A 22,357-nucleotide genomic window follows, 5' to 3' on the forward strand; every position below is an offset into this window, starting at 1 on the left:
GGGCTCTGTGATGACAGCAGCAAGCCCCAGGTGTGGCTCGAACTCACGAAACACGAGATCATGACCTGAGCCAAAGTTGGATGCTCAACCAACTGAGCCACACAGGCACCTCTAATTTACATTTTTAAAAGGTCAGTCTGGCTGCTGTGAGCAGAATAGACCACAGCGGGGCACTCTGGGCGGTGACCCTAACCTTGGACATGAACCCCATGCTGAGCCCGGGGTCCAAGAAAGCAGCCCCCACACTTTCTGTCCCCGCAGACCAGGCAGCATATCAGACACAGCCTCTCCAGGGCCACCATGGGACAGGCGCTGGCAATTGTCCCTTGCCCAACGGGTGTCTCTCCAACTCCAGCCTCTGGGACTGAGGGATGCAGCTCTCTAGTTACCCTGTTTCCTGGCATTCTGAATCTATCTGGAAAAGACCCACCAATGACTTTAGAGGAAAGTGAATTACAACCAGCAATGCTGGTTTTTCGGCATTTTTACAGGCCCCAAGGGTCCGTGAGATTCAGAGCATAAATGCTAGAATGCTGTCTGTTCCTAGGCATCTGGGTGCATAAACCACGGAGGCCGAGCTCTGCTGTGCGGTTCAGAACGGCAGAGCTCCCCCAACCCCCCAGCAGAGAGCATCACAGTGCTCAGGTTCAAGTCCCATCTCTGCCCCTCACGTTTGCAACCTCTCATAACTTATAGTCTCTCCCTCATCCAGAGAGCCCTTCTCCAGATGGAGCCGATGTTCCCTGCGGCCCTTCCAGATCACAGAGGCAGAATTTCCCTAGAGTTCAAATTTGGGGTGAGCCAGAGACAGCTGCGGAGAACCACCTGGAATCTCTGAGCCCGGGGGCCTGGGCAGCCTGTCTTATGCTGAAGAGGCAGCGAGAACCTCACCCGGGGGCTCACCACCACGGCAGGATACCAGCCACCCTGTGCCCGCCCGGCTCCCCAGGGGCACAGGCCGGCTGCTTGCGGTGGATAGTTTTTGAAGCATTAACCTGTACTCTTTTTCTCCTCATTTTCCTTTCCTCTTTTGGCTTTTCCCCTGACTCAGGTGGCCCCAGGAAGGGCTGAGACAGAGGAAGGCAAATGAAAAGACCTTCAGGCACTCATTTTGTGTAAAGAGCCCGGCTTCCAGAATATTCCCACCTAGAGAAGGATTGGCTGGGAAGCAAAGAGCAAGTATTACCAAGCTTTGGTGGTCCCTGGCTGAGACCAGGGGCGGCCACCCACTCCAGGTGTGCGCAGTAAGAAGGATTCAAACACCACGGTAACACCACTAAAAGCAAGTGTTAACGCCGTGCACCATAAGTCCTAATAATTTTTTTTCGATGTTTGTTTATTGTTGAGAGAAAGAGAGAGAGAGAGAGCAAGTGGGGGAGGGGCAGACATAGACTCTGAACAGGTTCCAAGGTCTTAGCCCAGATTCCGACTGGGGACTCGAACTCACGAACCGTGAGGTCATGACGTGAGCTGAAGTCAGATGCTCAACCAACTGAGCCACCCAGGCGCCCCCATGCACCAGCAGCTCTAAACAATGTCAGGGATAAAATACGGCTACCTGAAAAACTCTTCTAAGCCTCGTGGTGAGGATTGGCTAGGGTCACTTCCGAGTGTTCCGAACGCATGCGTGAGCTCCGAGTTAGCCCGTGTGTATTGCTTGTCTGTTAATAAACACTGTATTCCACGTGGGAGTCATTTCTAAGAGCTCCCAGTTGTACAGTTGGTCTCCGATGACACAAGCGTGTCAAGACCAAGTTTGCGAAGGTTCAGAATCCTTGGAACAGGCTTCAGAGTCAGATTCTTGTCTCCAGCTCCCGAGGGCTACATCCTCCCTGTGTTTAAGCAATAAACTCAGGGGCTACATCCTCCCTGCATTTAAGCAATAAACTCAGGGGTGCTCGGGTGGCTCAGTCAGTTAAGCGTCCGACTTTGGCTCAGATCATGATCTCATGGGGTTCGCGAGTTTCAGGCCCGCATCAGGCTGTGTGCTGACAGCATGGAGCCTGCTTGGGATTCTCTCTCCCTTTCTCTCTGCTCCTTCCCCACAAGCTCTCTCTCAAATAAACATTTTTTAAAATAGAATAAAATAAACAGTGAATTCAAAGTGAACCACAAAACACTGATGGTAAAGACCATGAAATAGAACCTGAGTGGCTTCCTTTCCATCGTCCTATGAGACCACCTGGGAGCTTTGGGGGGGGGGGGCGGGGGGGGGAACACAACAGTAAACAAGTGTAAAGTATAATATTTCTGTTGGGGAAGTGAGAGTGTTAGTCCGTACACGAAATATTTTACTGGATTCTAATATCTTTGAAGTCAAAATGTATTTTTTTCAATTGTCGATTGTTTTAGAAGAACGACTCAAAAAATAAATAAAACGTGACAGCAGTGGTACGATTCAGTGGGTGCCTAAATTTGACCTTTTGTGGGTATTTCAGGGTTTTTATTTTTCCCCAAATGATGAGAGAGCTAAGGCAAGCTGAGGGCAAAATACGAACTAACGCCCCACCACCCTCCACACCCCCAGGTGGGATCTATGTGACCTTCCTCAGGCACTCCAGGCTGCCCAAGAACAAAGGAAAAGGAAAAACAAATGGTTAACTGATACAGATCACAGTCCTGAAGGACTAGAGTCTCCATCAGCTTGCAACTGTCTTAATGATGTGCAAGAAAAAAGGCAATCTCCAGAAACCTGTGGACTCAATTTCCCGGGGCCCTAACATCCCCCTCCCCTCCGTACTGATACCGGAACAAAGGCAAGACGAAAATACAGATAAAATTAAATTTCTTTGTAACCTGCAGCCCATTGACAACTACTTGGGGCAAGCAGGATAAAACATTCCTCCAGGGACTTCCCACTGTCTTCTTGTTAATGCTTTGCTAGAGGGAAAAATAACTTTAGCTCAACAGTAGCAAGGCCTCTAGTTTGTTGAGAGTCTTCTTTAGCATATGATAGTTCTTTTGGAAACTCCCCTTGCCTTTACCTCCCCCGGCTCCCAGGTATGCGATCAGTCACTCCTCACAGCCCCTCTTTCTGCCCACGGGTCCTGTCCCCTTGCTTTAATAAAATCACCTTTTTGCACCAAAGACGTCTCTAGAATCCTGTTTTGGCCTTTGGCTCCGGACCCCCACCACCACTCCAAAACCGCATCACAAAGAATCATAATATCTTTTATTAATGAACTGTCTGACATCCTTTTGTGTTACTTTTTTGTACTTTTTTGACATATATTTCAGTTTTTATAAAAACTCACTTCTTGGGGCACCTGGATCAGTTAAGCTTCTGTCTCTTGATATCCACTCAGGTCATGATCTCACAGTTCGTGGGATCAAACCCCAAGTCAGGCTCTGCACGGACAGCATGGAGCCTGCTTGGGATTCTCTCTCTCCTTTTCTGTCTCTGCACCCCTCTCTCACAATAAATAAATAAACATTTTTTTTTAACCCACTTCTTGGTGACTTTTAATTGGATAAGTATTTTCTTAAACTATTAATATGTCAGATTATAATGGAGCGCCTGGGTGGTTCAGTCAGGTAAGCGTCTGACTTGGGCTCAGGTCATGATCTCGTGGCTTGTAGGTTCAAGCCCTGAGACAAGCTCTGCACTGACAGCTCAGAGCCTGGAGCCCACTTCAGATTCTGTGTCTCCTCCCTCTCTCTCTGTCCCTCCCCCACTCATGCTCTCTCTCTCTCTTTCAAAATAAATAAACATAATTTTAAAAATTAAAAAAAAGAAAAGAAAAGAAAACTGATCTGGATGGATAAATAAGTAAATCATCACTGTCTGAATTTCTTCTCTGGCCTTTTTTCTTATTCATTTTATTTCACGGTGATTGCTGAGAATAATTTTTGTTGGCTAGAGTAGGGCGGTGTTAAGAAATGATCCTCTCCGAATGTCAAATCTACCGGCTAAGCCACTGCAGACACTGCCCTTAGTGAGATGGCAGAGTGACAGAGACCCCAGATGGCTTTGACGAATCCGGGAACAGACAGCAGAACCCTCAGAGAAGAAATGTGTGATGCATCTAGGTAGACAGGCCTTGGGTGGTGTCACAGCAGAACTTCCCGGCCCAGGGACAGCACGGGGACAGCAGCCGGTTCCTGTGCACCCACGAGTGGCGCCGAGGTGACAGAGAAAGTCAGCGGACTGGAGGCCTACAGACGGTGTCAGGGGCCAGCTCAGGAGGAGGCCTGCATGGGCTGATGGCCAATGACAAAGGACGGGCTGATGACGGTGACATCAAGTACCAGATGTCCTCACCAACACAAACCCCACCAATGCCTTGGTCCTGCACAAGCCCCTGGAAGTTAGGCACAACCGTGGGGACAGGGAGCCCCAAAATGACCGGGACTGAGTTTTCATCCCCTTAGCAGAATGAAAGCTTGAGAATGAAATTACACATCATATTAATTAGAATATAAATATGATAGGGGCGCCTGGGTGGCGCAGTCGGTTAAGCGTCCGACTTCAGCCAGGTCACGATCTCGCGGTCTGTGAGTTCGAGCCCCGCGTCAGGCTCTGGGCTGATGGCTCAGAGCCTGGAGCCTGTTTCCGATTCTGTGTCTCCCTCTCTCTCTCTGCCCCTCCCCCGTTCATGCTCTGTCTCTCTGTCCCAAAAATAAATAAACGTTGAAAAACAAAAATTAAAAAAAAAAAAAGAATATAAATATGATAGATATTATGTATCATTTGCAATATATAACATGTTTATATATGCATGTGAGATAAATATACATTACAGAATATATATTACATAAAATATAAAGCATAAATATAGAATATAACTATTTTAGTTATAAAAATAGAAAAAGATGTGGATGGATATAGGAAAGTCCTGTAGACTCTATAGACCTAAAGAGAGAGAAAGAGAGAGAGAAAGAGAGAGAATCCCAAGCAGGCTCCACACTCAGCGTGGAACCTGACGAGGGGCTCAATCCCATGACACTGGGATCCTGAGCTGAGCCAAAATCGATTTGGACGCTAAACTGACTGAGCCACCCGGGCGTCCCAAGGGGAAGGTATTGCATCTCACGAACACCTGTGTCTGAGAACCCTGCATAACCCCGCTGGACCAAAAGTGGTGTGGTGCCCAGACGGGACAACACAGGCCATGTCTGGGGGACAGAGACCAGGAGCTCCCCAGGCTCCTCTGGGCGGGACATCACTTGCCTCAGACTGGGAACCATCACTTGCCACCAGACAAGGTGGCCTTCCTTCCCACTCCCCCCCCACCCCCCACCCCCGTCCCTGTGCATCTAGGACAGCTGCAGCCCTGCAGAGCCACGCAGCTGGCCAACCATGTCTGCTGACCACATTGGCGCCTGTCCGCCATGACAGCGGAGAACAGGGCCGCCATGACCCACCCAGAGGGGCCTGAGTGGTGACACGCCAACTTTGCGGTGGGAACAGTCACAGGGCAGGGAAGGTGAGAGAGAACACACACAAAAGGCAGGATTTGCGTGACTCAGCCCAGAACAAAGAACCTGCAGAATTAAGCAAGAAAGGGAGCAAGCTTTCTGGGAAATGTCAAGAAGTGAATCGTGTTTCATGTTGTGTTAACCCCCCAAATCCCCAGAGTCTAAGTGAAGGGGAACCGGTTACCACCCCGCAGAACAGGGACTTCCATCAACTTGATGGTCCCCACCCCTCAGGGGAGCTTGTGCCAGAGCAAGGTTCTCCCAGGCTCCGTGGGAAAAGCCCCAGCTCTCAGCCCTGCTCCACCTTCCCACCCCCCAAGTTTCAGCACATCTGCCTGCCTGGCCGTCCCCAGCACCCCAAGAAGGCGCTCTGATGCTCAGCAGGTCATGGCCTGACTCACCCTCACCCCTCCCTGAAACTCTCAGGTTCAGCCTCCAGAAACCGCTAACACCCGATCCCTTCCAGCAGGAGTGGGCGATTTGCACCCACAGGATGCTCTCAGCAGTCCAGGAGACATTTCTGCTGGCCCCTGCCCAGGCCTGGGGCTGAGGGACAACTTGCACCAGGAAAGTGACCGAGATCCCCATGGAGAATCAGAACAGTTGCTGACCCACACATACCCTCTTGCTCTCACCACCGCAGTCCGAACACTCACCAACCACCCCTCTGCCGCTGGAACAGACAGACTCCAGCCTGGGGAGTCGGCGCCTCTAGAAAATGGCAGCAAATCTGAATCCAGGCATCTATCCTGGGGGGGGGGGGAAAGCCCCCAGGGCAGAAGGAGGCGTGCTTGTGGTTTGTATGGGAAAAACCGCGAACATTACAGGCATCCATCAATAAGGTACTGGTAGCTCAAATTGAACTGCATCCTACAGAGGGATATTCTATAATTTGAAAAAAAAAAAAAAAAACAATCAAGTGCATCTGTAAGTGCCGAAGTTTCAAAAGATATCCAAGACATAACATTTTTGTTTTCAAATGTTTATTTCTTTATTTTGAGAGACAGCGGGAGCAAGGGAGGGGAGAATGAGAGGGACGGAGAGGCAGAATCCCAAGCAGGCTCCACAATGCCAGAGCAGAACCCGACGACTCGAGGCTTGAACTCATGAACCATGAGATCATGACCTGAGCCAAAACCAAGAGTCGGACGCCTAATGGACTGAGCCACGCAGGTGCCCCAATATGACAGATAATATTAAGTGAAAAAAGCAAGATCCAGAGCTGTATGTATAGAATGAGACCATTATGTGCAGGTTATTCTCTGTTTGACACTCACCCCACGCATCCATTCTCTACCTTTCTCTGATCTGCTCTGTGCCCCCAGGCAGCCGACCTCTGAGGACCACAAAAGTGGGGCTCCCTCGCTGGCTGAATATCAGCTGGTTGGCCAATGGAAGTTTCTAGCTATAGATCAGGGGATGGGACAAGAGACAAACTGGGGCATTTCTTCTGATCCCTCTCTTCCTGTTCTGATGGTGGCTGTGCTCTGCTATGACCACACAGCTGCAGGTATTGGGAGAGCAGGACACGAGGCCCTCCTAGTTGTGACACTCCAACCCCACATCGTATCAAACACGTTAAAATATACACGCTTCTCACACTATGTTTGATTTTGCCTATAAACTTTTGAAAGGGTCTGTATAAATTTTATAATTCTGATCCTGAGACTACATTATGCATTTTGTTCATACAAGTTAAACTTTACTGCTCCTGCATGACGCCATGCTGTAGTTGAGCTGAGTCGCAGTAAGCTAGTTGAAATGATGTTACGCAGGTACCTATTCATTAGTTACAACTTTGAGGATTTTTAAAAATATTTTGGAGCCAGCAGATACACGATAACTGAGGAGGGGGGCGGGGGACATTCTAAAAACGCACGAGTCTTAGGCATCAGGGCCTGTGGCCAAAATGGCTGGAATGTCCAGAAGTTGCCAGGCCCTCTGGGTCAAGGCAGCGATCAGTCCTCAGAGACACCAAGAGAGAAGAGAACAAACCCATAAGGGAAAATCTGCTCTGCCCAGGAGCTGTCTGGAGAACAAGCACGGAGCCAGAAGCCCCCTGAGCGCATGTGGGGAACACCAGCAGACCTAGGGCCTCACGGTCCAAGTCCCCAGGCTGGACTTCCAGATCCCCCAGGACCTTCAGGTTCTGACTGAGCCTCTTTCTGGCCCACAGCCAGGCATACCCTCCAAGCTGGAGTCAGGGAAGGTTGAGCCCTGGCCCTGCCCCTGAATCTCCAGCAACCTAGGGGTCAGGACAAACACAGACCCAGGCACAGCCAACACAGGCCACGGTTTCAGCTGGGGGACACGGGGAGCGCTGGCAGGAAGCATACAAATTCACTGCCATGCCTGCAGTGCTAATAACCGAGTGGCTTGCCTTCCCTCAGTTTATCTTTGCACAGTGACCGGGCCACTGCCCAATGTAGCCAAAAACAGTGGCTCCCAGCCCTCACCACGTGCCAAGGCAGGCTGGAGGTTTCTGGCCTGGAGCTCAGTGTGTGGTGCTTAAGGATTTGAGGAGCAGGTGTTAGAGTCTAAGAGACTGAGCCTCCCCTAACAATTTTTGCCTAACTGTGGCACACAGCAAAGAAGTTGTTGCTCTATACGTTCCTGGGCAGGGGAGAAAAATGCCCCTCACTGCCAAGCAGGGCTCTCCCAAGGACCAAGATGGAAGAGCCTGTCCTGGAATGCTTGGTGGTGGCCCCACTCAGAACTGAGATGAACCCCCAACCCCATACCATGAAGGTCAATGCCCACCCCCCGACCCCCGCCACCCCACCCCGCTGGGCCTGGGAGACCATTGCCCCGGGAACAGCAAGGGCTGATTGTCCGTGAGGTTGAGTAAGGGCCGCATGAGGCCCTCTTAACGGCAGGGAAGATATTAGATGCTAAGTTCCTCAAAGACCCAGGAACCAGCTATTCTGTTCCTAGGACCCCGAACCATGAAGGTAAGATGTAGACAACAGAGTCCGAGGCCGTGGGTGATGGGCTGGGAGACCCACGGGTCCCTGCTGCCATCACTGGAGCCCCAGCCACGTCCACTGCTGGCTCAGAGAGGGACCCTCTAGGGGCAGCACTGGGAGGGTTTTAGGGTACCCCGGGTGGGGGTTCAGCTCACCTTTCTTGCCTGTATCAGAACCATCAGCCACACTTTGTGAGTCCCCAAGGGGCATGTGACACAGACACTGAAACTGAGCCTGAATGATGGGCTGGCCTCAAGAGACCAGATCACTGGATCATGGAGTCAGACCCAGAAGGAAGGTGATGTTTAATATCATGGGGGAGGTGGGGGTTGTTTTGTTTTGTTTTGTTTTAATAATGGACAGCTTTTTATTTTCAGCTTTCAGTGGGTTTCTTACCTCTTAGATAAGTGGCCCCTCAAATAAACCTATCATGAATCTGTGATATTCCCAAAGCAGAGGGAAATAATCAAACTGAATAAAGCTTCGGGACCCCGCTGTGATGCCTGGACCTGATGGCCCCAGAGGGAGTTGGACGAGGAAGAGAAGGACCTGGGTGGTAGACTGACAGATCTGAAAGGCCCCTCAGAGAACAGCGAGAAGGACACCATCAAAGTTGTGTCCAAGCCCATGGTGAGATGAGGCTGTGTCAAGATGGCCCCAGGGAGGGTGAGGCATCAAAGATGTGTCTCCGGGTTGCGTGACCAATTGGGTGGTGAGGTCATTTGCTGAGATACGGAATCCTGGGGAAAGGTTTACCAGGCTTAGGAGCAAAGATCGTAAGTCTGACTTTGTACAAAGTGAGTTTGAAGGCTTTTGAAAAATTTGGATGGGGATGTCCAGCAGGCATTGGATGGTCAAGGCTGCAAATCCAAGAATGCTGGCGGGGGGGGGGGGGGGGGGCGGAGTGGGAATATAAATTAGGGAGTCGTCTCAACATAAGAGGTAACTGAAACTGTGAGCACGGATGAGGTGCCCAGGAAGAGAGTACAGAGGAGGGAAGGGAGGGGAGGGAAAAAGGAATATGGAGTAACAGAGGAACTGGAAAAGGAGCATCCAGAGAGAGATGGCGGGAACGAGAACAAGACACACACTGTCCCCACAACAAACTGTGGAGAAGAGCACAGACTGAAGTCTTTCACAAACGCTGCACTTTTAAGATTCTGGACCCAATGAACTGTCTTTTTTTTTTTTTTTTAATGTTTATTAATTTTTTGAGAGAGAGAGAGAGAACAAGACAGAGCGCGAGTGGGGGAAGGGCAGAGAGAGGGGGAGGCACGGAATCTGAGGCAGGCTCCGGGCTCTGAGCTGTCAGCACAGAGCCCGACGCGGGCCTCGAGCCCATGAACCGCGAGATCATGACCTGAGCCGAAGTCAGACGCTTGACCCTCTGAGCCACCCCTAGGACTGTCTTGATGACACTCATCAGGTCATTCTCTGCACAGCCACTGGGCTGTGCCACCAAGCGGCCACACCGTGTATCCAGGAAGCCCTCCCTGTCTGACAGCTGGTTCAGGGAAGAAAACACGGAGAGACCCTCGCTCTACAACCCTATGACTCAGGGGACAGAAAGACAGGCCCTGAGGGGCGCCTGGCTGGCTCAGTCGGTTGAGCGTCCAACTCTCGATTTCGGCTCAGGTCATGATCTCACAGTTTCGTGGGTTCGAGTCTCACGTTGGGCTCCGCGCTAACAACACGGAGCCTGCTTGGGATTCTCTCTTTCTCTGCCCCTCCCCCGCTCGTGCTGTCCCTCTCCCTCTCTCTCAAAATAAATAAATAAAAATAAATATAAAGATACGCCTGCGTACTCTATGCCTCTATACAGGGCTTCCGTACAGGGGGACCTCAGAACTACTGTTTCTTCGTGTGAGCTCTCATCTCCCGGCCTGGGTTCAGGTCTGGAACATGGGAGCCAGCTAAGCCATCACGGCTGCGCATGTGATGGACGGAGTAGAGTAGGTGGGACAAAGGAAAAGCTCATCCTGATGACATTAGCCGAGCACGGAAGCAGGGAGGCTCACTCAGGATCCTCTGTGCCCCGGAGACTCAAGCAAGGAAACTCAAAACAGAAAGGCCTTCCTCCTGCAGCTTCACAGTGGAGACGTGCAAATACAACACTCACCAACGTTCATTCACAGAGCGCATTCTCCATGCCAGCCCCACTTACGAGGTGGCCAGATACAACAGATAATATCATCATGCTCACTGTACAGACAGGGAAATCAGGGCAGAGAGGGGTGATGGACATGGCCCGGGATACTACAGCTAGTGAGTGACAGGTCTGGGAGGCAACTCAGCTTAAACCCAAAACCTGTTCTCTTCTTTTATTATTATTTTTTTGGCAGGGAGGGAGGGGAGGTGCGGCTGGGTGGCTCAGTCGGTCAAGCGTTCGACTTCGGCTCAGGTCATGATCTCGTGATTCGTGGGCTCGAGCCCCGCGTCGGGCTCTGTGCTGACAGCTCGGAACCTGGAGCCTGCTTTGGATTCTGTGTCTCCCTCTCTCTCTGCCCCTCCCCCGTTCGTGCTCTGTCTCTCTCAAACATAAATAAATGTTAAAAAAAAAAAAAAAAAAAGCTGCAGGTTGGAGAAGGCTCCACTCTGCCCCCATCCTCAACCCTATTGTAGCCGGCATTTGCTGTCAGGAAAAAAGCACCCCATGCACCCAGCTGCCCCAGCCAGAAACTCACCCGGCTCATTCTGTCACCTCCCTCTGTCTCACCTGCCCTATTCTAGCCTGTCCAGGCGTCTCTCAGACCCTCACCTTGCCCGCATCAGCTGGTCAGCTGGTCCGAAGCCCACCGCCCCTTCTGCTGAGCCGCTCTGTCACCCCCACCCCTCCCCCAGCCCTTCCTCACAGAAGAGGCAGGGTCATCTCATCCAAAGAGAAATCAGACCACATCTCTCCAGATTAAAACCTTCCAGACTGTGCACTCACGTTCATAGCTGCGTTGTTCACAATAGCTAAAATGCGGACACAGCCCAAGTGTCCATCGACCGATGAACGGATGGCAAAATGTGGTCTGCACGTACAACGGAACATTATTCAGCCTTCAAGGGGAAAGAAATTCTGCAATATGTTCCACGGATGAACTTGAGGACATGGTGCCAAGTGAAATGAGCCCGTCAGAAAGACCAGTACCGTGGGATTGCACACACATGAGGCAGTTAGGAATCAAAATCACAGAGACAGATACCCGAATGGGGACTGCCAGGGCCTGGGGACGCAGAGGGAGTTAGTGTCTAATGGGGACAGTTTCAGTTTTGTAAGACGAAAAGAGCTACAGGGATGGCTGGTGCGGACGGCTGCGAAACAACGCGAATAGATTTAATGCACTCAACCGTGCACCTGAAAGTGATGAAGATGGTAAATTTTGTATTATGTATATTTTAACACATTTTTAAAAAGCATTAAAAAGGGGCTTCTGAGTGGCTCAGTCGATTAAGTGTTTGACTCTTGATTTCAGCTCAGGTCATGAGTTCACGTCTCTTGAGATCGAGCCCCGCTTCAGGCTCATCTCGAAGGCTGGTTGGGATTCTCTCTCTCTTCCCCTCTCCCCCTGGCCCTACCCCCCTCAAAATAAATAAATAAACATTTTTTTTAATAATAAAAATTTAAAACATTAAAAAAAAAAAAAGAAACCTCTTCCAGAGCTTCCCAGGACTCTGAGCATACAGACCTTGGCAGGGGCCCCCTGCAAGGGGCCCACCCCATTCCCCACCCCCTAACACAATGCTTGGCACATAGGTGCTCAACACGAAATCAATGAATGGGCATTTGACCGAATGTTGAAGTACAAACAGGATTTGGAGAAGTAGACAAGACGGGAGGTATGTATTCCAGGCACGAGGCATCCTTTGTGAGAAGGTAGAAAGGCGTGAAGAAACATACGGAACGTTCCCACATCCACAAATACTAACATAGGGTTAAATCACTATGCAGGGAAGTGGCGGAATGAGGCTAAGTGGTCAGCAAAAGCAGTGTAGATCGCACTTGAATTTTACCCTGTCCGCAAGTGGATGCTTTCAAAGGGTTTCAAGACAGAGGACACGATCAGCTGGTTTTAGAAAGATCGTTCTACAGGCCTTCCCGATGAGGGCAAGTCGGGATGGGAGGCCGTTTAAGAGTTGGCTTTACCAGGCCAAGCCTGTGTCCTAAGGCAGGTGCACTGGAGAAGGAAGGGAGCAGCCACAGATGTGGCAGAGGGAGGTGAGAAGGGGCTACGGCCAGAGTCTGGAGCTGATGATACGTAAGTGCCATTGGTAAAGAATAAACGTCTCGAGAAGAAGGATGGTTGGAAAGAAAGCAGGAAAGAAAGCCTTGGGAGCACAGGACAGAGAACAGTGCAAGAAGGAAAAGGTCAGAAGGGTCAGGGCCATTAAGAGGCCAAGCGAGATATGGACTGAGTGCCCATGGATTTGGCCACCAGGAGGGCAGGACTTAAGAGCAGTTTCGGGTGGGAACAGACCCAGCCCCGAGCAGGGCATTCTCCAGGCTGATTTGAGCCTTGGGTTTCTCGTGGGCTTTCTGGAGAAGGCCATTATCTGTCAACATGCTTCAGTCCAGGGTCTCCCCCAAGTCTGATCATGAAGATGCTCTGGTCCATGCGACACCCCCAGCTGCCTTCCTTCGAGAGGCAGTGAGAGGAGCCCAATGGAGTATCCAAAGTCCTGAGCCCCATTCCTGTCGCACCTTGTGGGATGAGCCTAAGACCTTGGTTTCTCCTGGAGCGATGGGTCCAGGTGGACTCTAATTGCCTCTGTTGATCTAGACTGCTCCCGTGCTCAAGTTCAAAGAGAGTGGCACAGGCAGCCAGGGCTCCGTGCCCTCTGACCTGGGTCCCCTTGTGGCCTCCACATGGAACTCTGGGTTTCCCCTGACCGAGTGCCCCATTGTGTGAGTTCAGTTTCAATGGAGAAAGAAACCGGGTTGAGCAAAAAGAACATTTACTTTTCCCACCAAGCTGATGCCCAAGTAAATAGTGTGGTCCCATCGGTGGAGCCCAGGTCCTGCCCCCTTCCCTCCCTCCAAGTGCAGCCTGGATTATTTAAGAAGGCACCCCAGTTGAGCACACCTCACACGAGACCATCGGACACAGAGACAGGCCAGCGCCTCACTCACCAGCCTCCTGACCACCATGAAGCTCGCCATGACTCTTGCCCTGGTCACCCTGGCTCTCTGCTGTAGTCTTGGTGAGTGCCCAGAGCCCCTCTTCCCCAAGCCCGGCTCAGGAACCCTCGCTGCCACCCGGTTGTGCTCAGGAGAGGGGGCACCTATTTTACTGGAAGGCTGACTCCCAGCCAGGAGTCTTGGCCTGTGAACAAGCCCATCTTGGGAACTTGGGGAGCACCCTGAGTCTGTGGGGAAACCAGGAAAGGATCCCATCTTCTATATCCAACAACCTCAGAATTTCAGAGTCAGAACAGACTGGAGGCAGGGCTGGAGGAGATCCAGTATGGATGTGTGTTCAATGACCAACAGAATAGGAATAATGAGCTTCTCAGGGCCCGGTCTTGGAGAACCCCCAAGACGCCAAGAGACCTTGGTACAGTGAAGCCTTCAGGTTTGGGGTCTCCACACTACTCTGGGAGCCAAAGAGGCTCGAAAGAGCTATAGAGCCCCATGTCTCCAAAAGAAACCCAAGCAAAGGCAAGGTCTCCCATTCTGGGCAGAGAGGAATATTCTAGAAAGGGATCTTCCCTTTGGGAAACTGCCAACCCAGAGTGGAGTTTTCTAAACATTTTTGTCCTCCTCCAGAAGGATAAGGAGTCTCTGAATAGTTGCAGCTGTCACTAAGAGGAAAGGAATGAGAGAGAGGGAGAGAGAGGGAAGACGGAAGCAGGAAGGGAAGAAGGAAGGGAGGAAGGTGGATCCTACTTCTCTTGAAGCCCCCTGATCTTTTGGGAATTGAGTTACCTGTTTTTCACTCTGTATCAACCTCTTCTACTCCTTTTCATAAGCAAAGAAGCAAAAAGATTTTTATTTTTTAATTTTTTTTTTCAACGTTTATTTATTTTTGGGACAGAGAGAGACAGAGCATGAACGGGGGAGGGGCAGAGAGAGAGGGAGACACAGAATCGGAAACAGGCCCCAGGCTCCGAGCCATCAGCCCAGAGCCCGACGCGGGGCTCGAACTCACGGACCGCGAGATCGCGACCTGGCTGAAGTCGGACGCTTAACCGACTGCGCCACCCAGGCGCCCCTTTTTTAATTTTTTTAATGTTTATTTATTTTTGAGAGAGAGAAAGACAGAGTGTGAGTGGGGGAGAGGCAGAAAGAGAGGGAGACACAGAATCCGAAGCAGGCTCCAGGCCCTGAGCTGTCAGCACAAAGCTCGACGTGGGGCTGGAACCCATGAACCATGAGATCATGACCTGAGCTGAAGTCAGACATTTAACCAACTGAGGTACCCAGGCGCCGCCCGCTTTTCATTCTTACAATAATCCTATGAAATAGGGGTATGATTCCCATTTTACAGATGAAGAAATGGAGCCACACAAAGATAAAGATACTTGCCAGATGACACAGTAAGTTGCAAAGCAGGGCTCAAAGTTCTGGAGAGGGCTTGACTTAGAGCGGCCACTGGGGGGTGCCCGGATTCCAGGCGGGGAAGCCGAATTTGCACACAGGCAGAAAATTCAAGACGGGGACTGAGACTCCATGGGAAGAAGGGCCAAGTAGGGCGTAGGAAACGGTGACTCTCCCCCACATTCCTGGGAGCAGGAGCCTAAAGGGGGAGCACAACTGGGGAGCACTCTGGGTGAAGGGAATATAGTGGGGCCGGGAAGGGAAGCAAGAGGCTTGTGGGCAGGTGAGTGCACACCACAGGGCCCAGCGCCTCTTCCAGGCCAAGTTCAGGGGCTTGCACTTGGCTAGAGCCTGACTCCGCCAGAGCCTGACTCTGCCACTCCCCTCCCCGTCCCAGGAGCAAGCGGCTGAGATCATCACTCACCCTTGGTAAGAGGCACATTTCTGGTGGGACAACCGAAGCCCTCAGTAGCCTCTCCCCAGACCCCACGTTGCATAAAAGATCAGGTCAGCACCTCCTCCCATCAGCCCTCTGCCTAGAACTCGCAGAAGGAACACATGGCACCCCCCCCCCGCCCCAGCCCAGGAGGTGCCAGGAAGGCTCAGACAAGCCGCAGAAGGCTGCAACCCGGGAAGGACCCCCGCGACGCCAAAGAGCCAACTCCTTGGAGCACCACCAGATCTCCCATTCAACGCATCCCTTCGACGAAAAGGCTGCTATCTCTTGCTGACAGGCCCGGCCACTTACATCTGGGGACTGGCCCGGCCAGGGGCCCTGCCAGCTTGGAAAAGGGCCCGGACACATGTGCTCTCTCTTTTCTGTGCTTCAGCTTCCGCAGAGGTCTGCCAGAGCTTTCTAAACGTCATGGAAACCCTCTTCACGGGCACGCTTTCCAGTTACGAGGCCGCCGTTGAACCTTTCTTGCCAGACGCGGACATGAAAGACGCGGGGATCCAGCTGAAGAGGCTGGTGGACACGCTTCCTCAGAAGGCCAAGGAGAGCATCTTAAAGCTCACGGTACCCAGCTTCCTTGACTCACGCAGTCTGAGAGCGGATCTCCCCCCTCGCTTGGGTGCAGCCTGGGCCCATTTTTTGGAGCCTTTTCTGACCCAGTGCAAATATCCCTGGGGAAGCAGGCTCAGTCACCTCCCCCTTTTCAAGAGGCTTCTGCGGGGACGCCTGGGTGGCTCAGTCAGTTAAGCGTCCGGCTCTTGATTTTGGCTCAGGTCCCGATCTCACCGTTCCTCAGATCGCGGGAGCACGGAGCCTGCTTGGGATTCTCTCCCTGCCTCTCTCGCTCTCTCTCTGCCCTTTCCCTGCTCTCTCTCTCCCCGTCGCTTTCTCAAAATAAATAATCAAAACAATCAAAACGCTTACAAGCTCAGCTCTTCCCAGACCCACTGAACCTCTTCGTCGACATTGAAGTTCCTGCGTCTCGTCATCTTGGTCGACCTCTGAGGTTCACTCGCCACTGTCTTGGGGGGTTTTTGTGTGTGTGTTTTAGGACAAAATCGTAAGAAGCCCACTGTGTGCTTAGGATTCAGAAGCTGAAGGTCTCCAGCCGCCGAAGTCCCTGCTGCTCCCCAGACGCTTCCCTCACTGTGTCCCCAGCCTGGCTCCCTTCAATAAAGCACAAGCATCTCACCTTTGTGTCCCGAACCCCCCCTCTTTTTTGTCCCCCTGCTCCAGTGGGAAGGTGTGTCGCTGCTAGGGCAAGGGTAGCAAGTGCAAAGGGACAAAGGGAAAGTCACTGGCTGTGCAAACATATCTCCAAGGAGCCCAGGAGTCTCACTTCCTGTTCCCCACACGCACCAGGCTCCTCACAGTTGGCAGGAGTGGGGACCGGCACACAGTCCCTTGCCGGAGCAGAGAGCCACCCAGGGCCCTGCTCAAACTTAACCCACGGTGGAAGAAGGGAGGGTCCAACGGGGTGGTGGCTGCCCTCAGAAAGACGCCCCAACCCGCGTCCATTTAGTGATGGAATCCACTGCTCTGTTTCTTCCAGTCTCTTTGGAATCCTGCTCTTGGGTGAAAAAGTAAATAGTTAAGGTGATTATGCTACCCAGACGTGCCCGCAAGTAAAGATGGCGCTTTCCAGAGAGTTCTGTCTCCTGTAGACAAATGGTGGACGTTTCAAGCATGCGGTTAGAGCAGTTGGGATCTGTTAGGGGTTGGGTGGCCCTGTGTCAGAGGCGCCTCAAGTCACACACAGCACACAACCATGCGTGGAAGGAATCGGTTTCCTGTCAGACACTTAGGCAACAAAGGCCGGAGTGGGGAATAGGCTCAATTCCTCCATGAGGGACCCAGGGTGTTTGGGGTGCTTTCGAGAATGACGGACCCTGACTCCTCAGGGTCAGCAGTGGGTTTCACTTGGAGTCCCGAAAGATGGCGGGTTAGATTTTTTTCTTCACTTCACATTTGTCAGATGAAATTATTTATCAAACTATTTTCTTTTTTGTTTTAATTCACATCCAAGTTAGCACATGGTGCGACACTGATTTCAGGAGTAGATTCCTTAGTGCCCCTCCCCCATTTAGCCCATGCCCCTTCCCACAACCCCTCCAGCAACCCTCTGTTTGTTCTCCATATTTGAGAGTCTCTTAATGTCTTGTCCCCTTCCTTGGTTTTGTATTCTTTTTGCTTCCCTTCCCTTATGTTCACCTGTTTTATATCTTAAAGTCCTCATATGAGTGAAGTCATATGATATTTGTCTTTCTCTCACTGACTAATTTCACTTAGCATAATACCCTCCAGTTCCATCCACATAGTTGCAAATGGCAAGATTTCATTCTTTTTGATTGCTGAGTAATACTCCATTGTGTGTGTATGTATTATATATATATCATATATATATATCATATATCATATGATATATGATAAAGAAGATATATCATATATATATCATATATCATATATATATATATGATATATATATATATATATATCATATATATATATCTTCTTTATCCATTCATCCATCGATGGACATTTGGGCTCTTTCCATACTTTGGCTATTGTTGATAGTGCTGCTATAAACATGGGGGTGCATGTGTCCCTTCGAAACAGCATACCTGTATCCCTTGGATAAATACCTAGTAGTGCAATTGCTGGGTCATAGGGTAGTTCTTTTTTTAGTTTTTTAAGGAACCTCCATACTGTTTTCCAGACTGGTTGCACCGGTTTGCATTCCCACCAGCAGTCCAAAAGAGATCCAACACCAGCAGTGTTGGTTGGCCATCTGGATGTCTTCTATGGAGAAGCGTCTATGCATGCCTTTGGCCCATTTCTTCACCGGATTATTTGTTTTTTGGGTGTTGAGTTTGAGAAGTTCTTTATAGACTTTGGATATGAACCCTTTATCTGACATGTCGTTTGCAAATATCTTCTCCCATTCTGTCGGTTGCCTTTTAGTTTTGCTGATTGTTTCCTTCGCTGTGCAGAAGCTTTTTATTTTGATGAGGTTCCCAGTAGTTCATTTTTGCTTTTGTTTCCCTTGCCTCCGGAGATGTGTTGAGTAAGAAGTTGCTGCGGCCGAGGTCAAAGAGGCTTTCTCCTCTAGGATTTTGATGGCTTCCTGTCTTATGTCTAGGTGTTTCATCCATTTTGAGATTATTTTTTTGTCTGGTGTAAGAAAGTGGTCCAGGTTCATTTTTCTGCATGTCGCTGTCCAGTTTTCCCAGCACCACTTGCTGAAGAGACGGTCTTTTTTCCATTGGATATTCTTTCCTGCTTTGTCAAGCATTAGTTGGCCATACTTTTGTGGGTCCATTTCTGGGTTCTCTATTCTGTTCCATGGATCTGTCTGTTTTTGTGCTGTCTGTCTTGATGATTACAGCGTTGTAGTATAGTTTGAAGTCTGGGATTGTGATGCCTCCAGCTTCGGTTTTCTTTTTCAAGATTGCTTTGGCTATTTGGGGTCTTTTCTGGTTCCATACAAATTTTAGGATTGTTTGTTCTAGCTCTGTGAAGAATGCTGGTGTTCTTTTGATAGGTATTGCTTTATCGATCTATTCTTAAAGGGGGTGGAGAACAGGAAAAAAAAAAAAAACAAACAGCCCCTGCTTATACATTTTCTAGATCCTTCAGCTGTCACCATTGTTAGGACACCCTATTTCCAGGTCTAAATCGCAAAAGCATCCGACTCTTGATCTCGGCCCAGGTCATGATCTCACAGCTCATGAGTTCAAGCCCCTCATCGGGCTCTCTGCTGATGGCATGGAGCCTGCTTGGGATTCTGACTCTCCTTCTCTCTGCCCCTCTCCCGTGTGCACTACATAAATATATAAATAAAATGTAAAAATAAAATAAAATAAAATACATCGCAAAAGCCTACAAGTCAAACTGTCTGTTCACATCAGTCTTGCCTTTAAAGACATCTCTGCCCAGAAGAGGATCTGGAGGTGGGGCGGGGTGTCACAGGCACAGGGCTGTTCACCACCGGGTCACTGCTGTCTAGGGTCCTGATGCTCTTGTGCCCTGACTTGGACCGCTGCTCCCTCCCTGAGGCCCTGTCCAGCCCGCTTTCCTGCAGAAAGAGAATCAGTCATCCTTTTCTTCTGTGGCCAAGGAGTCTTCAGGCATGAAATTAATCCCTAGGTATTTACGGGCACGTCCAATGTGTTCATAGTGGCGCTGGGCACTCTAAGGAACCCAGGAGCGGATTTCATAATCCAAGTCTGTGTGAAGTGACTGCTCTGGGCCAGAACTGTACTAAGGCTCAAGCATGGCAGTGAAGAAAGCAGGGCCTTCTGCTCTCTTGGAGCTGGCGATCAAGCGGGGAAGCTCCCACAAAATAAACGTGAAGTCAACAGGTAGATGAAACTGTGATAAAAGCCATAAAAGAAATCCATGGAGTGATGTGAGCCAGAGAAGCTTAGGCCAAAGCTCTGGAGTCCCCCTTGTCAGGATTTGAGCAGATACTTAAAGGGATGGCAGGAGCCAGCCACCCGGGGGCCGGCGGGGGACAGGGCCTTCCAAGCAGACGGTATAGCAAGAAGGACGATCAGGCAGATACACAGAGAACGGAGTGGAGGCTGCCTGGGGCCCCCCACTCCCTTCCAGAGGGCCCACTGAACCCAGTGTTTGGACCCCAGGGGAAAATTCAGAACCTTTCAAAAGAACCGTTCCTCAGGGCACCCAGGTGGCTCAGTCGGTTAAGCGTCTGACTCTTGATCTCAGCTCAGGTCAGGATCTCACGTTTCATGAGTTCGAGCCCCGCACTGGGCTCTGCACTGACAGTGCAGAACCTGCTTGAGATTCTCTGTCTGTCTCTCTCTCTCTCCACCCCCTTCTCTCTCTAAGATAAATAAAAGGAAGAAAGAAAGAAAGAAAGAAAGAAAGAAAGAAAGAAAGAAAGAAAGAACCCTTCCTCTAGGTTCTTTTACCTGTCACCAAAAGAGCCCGGACCTCCTCCCCTTATGTCCTACCATCTACTCAACCTCTCAAACTCCACTTGTCCGACGGAACTCACGGTCCAAGCCCCCCTCCCCTGCCAGGCGGTTTCTAATCTTAGTGAATCCTCCCAGCTGCTCAGAAGGACGGACAGTCCTAACCCTACGGTGGATGCAGTCAAGCAAGTCCATCTCCAAAGCATCTGGGAACCCCCTCCAAGTCCACAGGGCTGCCCCCCCCACCCGTCCATCCACCTCTCACCCACACAACCCAGGGGCCCCCTGATGGGCTCCCAGCTCACACTTAGCCCTCCCGCAGCCCATCTTTCCCCCAACCACCAAAGTCATTGTCATCACCTGAAAACCCCCTTTCACTGCCACCAGCCTCCGCCAAGTAAAAACCTTCAAGGCTTTCTAGTACCGTGATAAAATTCAAAATGCAGGGGCGCCTTGGTGGCTCAGTTGGTTAAGCACCCAACTCCTGATCTTGGCTCAGGTCATGAACTCAGTCCAAGCCCCCTTTCAGGGCTCCGTGCTGACAGCATGAAGCCTGCTTGGGATTCTGGCTCCCTTTCTCTCTGTCCCTCCCCTGCTCATGCTCTCTCTCATGCTCTGTCTCACTCGGAATAAACACTAATAAATATTTTGAAAATAAAAAGTAAAAATTACATTCAAAATGCAGAATCTGCCCATCACTGGCTTTCACCTCCCACCCTCCTTCCCATTGCTTATTTCCTGTGTTCATTCCACCACCCACTTTCTCTCCCTCCCCCCACCGTCTTCAGGTCAGTTTTTTGTTTTTTTTAAGAGCCAAGTCCCTTCCCACCTCAGGACCTTTGTACAGGTCACACAGCATCAACCGCTCAAAAGTATTGTTGATTGGTTTAGAAAGTCTCCCCAGAACAAAATGTGCAAAGACTAGAGTTTGTCATAAAGATGTGTCCCGCGTGCATGTAAAAAACAAACAAACAAACCTCGAAACCCCCCTGTTCCGTGGCAATCGGTCCCCAGCCAGGCCACGCCATCCGCAGCCACTGAATGAAAGCAGAGGACGTGCAGAGGGGAGGCGGGAATAAAAAAGGCATCGGCAGAGGGCAAGGAAGGAGACAGCTGAAGAGAGAGAAGCCTCTGCAGGCGCAGTTTTCCGTCTAGCTGCGCGGGTCTGTGAGGACGCGCCTTCCGCATCCTCAGCGCCCTGTGCTGCCGCGGCCACTAGGGGGCGGTGTCGGCCAAGGTGTCCGCGAGCGGACGCGGTGGGTCGGTCCTGGGGCTCCGACGCCCTGCGCAGCACAGCTGGGCGCGCTCTGCGGGACAGTTGATGAAACACAGTTCCTTCCTGGGGATCTTTTATCGTCTGTATGATTGCTTTAATTTGATTTCTGAGATGCGTTTTTTTTAATCCGAATTCTGAGAAAACACAGGGACAGTCATACAAACAAAAGTGCCTCTCGCTGAAGGCTGCCGGTGATGGGTCAACCCCTTTGGAATTAAGAGTAATTCCATTCCCAGACGATCCCAACGGCGAGTCCAGCTGAATCTACAGACTGAGAGGACCGAGGGGCGCTGGTAGAGCTGACCTTTAACCTCCATCGGCCCCATTTTTAAAGTCTGGAAGCAGAAACGCAACCTCGTAATTATCTTTATAGATTGCTTACTTGCTGGGGGCAGTTTTGCAATTAGTCTTCACACAACCCGGATTCCAGAGCCCAGGCCCCAACCCTGGCTCTACAGAGAATGCGATTCCAGACGCAGGAATCTCCCGAGCCAATAAATGAGATTGATGAGCATTGTCCCCCGCACCCCCACACAGGTACAAGCGCACCACGCCCCACCCTTCATTGTCCACCACAAAGGCGGGACTTCCTGATGGTAAAAATTCCAGAGCAGGTCATGAGGATTGGCAATTTCAAACGAGATTCTTGGCAGAAGGCGGGACCTTGGTGGGGGGCCTCCTGGCTCTCTCCCACCTCCTCCATTCCCTCACTGCTGGGCCAGGGTTCTTCTGTATCCAGGTCATTAACTCACATACCTTTGCCTCCCATGAGCCATCCACCTA

The 22,357-nt window shown here is 50.8% G+C and overlaps 1 protein-coding gene across 2 annotated transcripts; it reads left to right on the plus strand.

Annotated features, from left to right (window-relative positions):
* Positions 1 to 13,472: 13,472 nt before the first annotated feature.
* On the plus strand, positions 13,473 to 16,552 carry SCGB1A1 (secretoglobin family 1A member 1). Of its 2 annotated transcripts, none has more exons than XM_040466165.1 (3): positions 13,473 to 13,571; positions 15,738 to 15,925; positions 16,413 to 16,552. In XM_040466165.1, exons 1-3 carry the CDS (start codon positions 13,517 to 13,519, stop codon positions 16,443 to 16,445), a joined length of 276 nt encoding a protein of 91 aa, XP_040322099.1. In that variant the 5' UTR covers positions 13,473 to 13,516; the 3' UTR covers positions 16,446 to 16,552. The 2 variants fall into 2 exon arrangements, 1 of the variants encoding a protein (XP_040322099.1); XR_005787545.1 differs by lacking the exon at positions 13,473 to 13,571 and adding an exon at positions 14,952 to 15,336.
* The last annotated feature ends 5,805 nt before the right edge of the window (positions 16,553 to 22,357 follow it).

Source organism: Herpailurus yagouaroundi, unplaced genomic scaffold, assembly GCF_014898765.1.
Source record: "Herpailurus yagouaroundi ecotype Mexico unplaced genomic scaffold, PumYag 569, whole genome shotgun sequence".
In the NCBI taxonomy this organism is placed as follows: domain Eukaryota; kingdom Metazoa; phylum Chordata; class Mammalia; order Carnivora; family Felidae; genus Herpailurus; species Herpailurus yagouaroundi.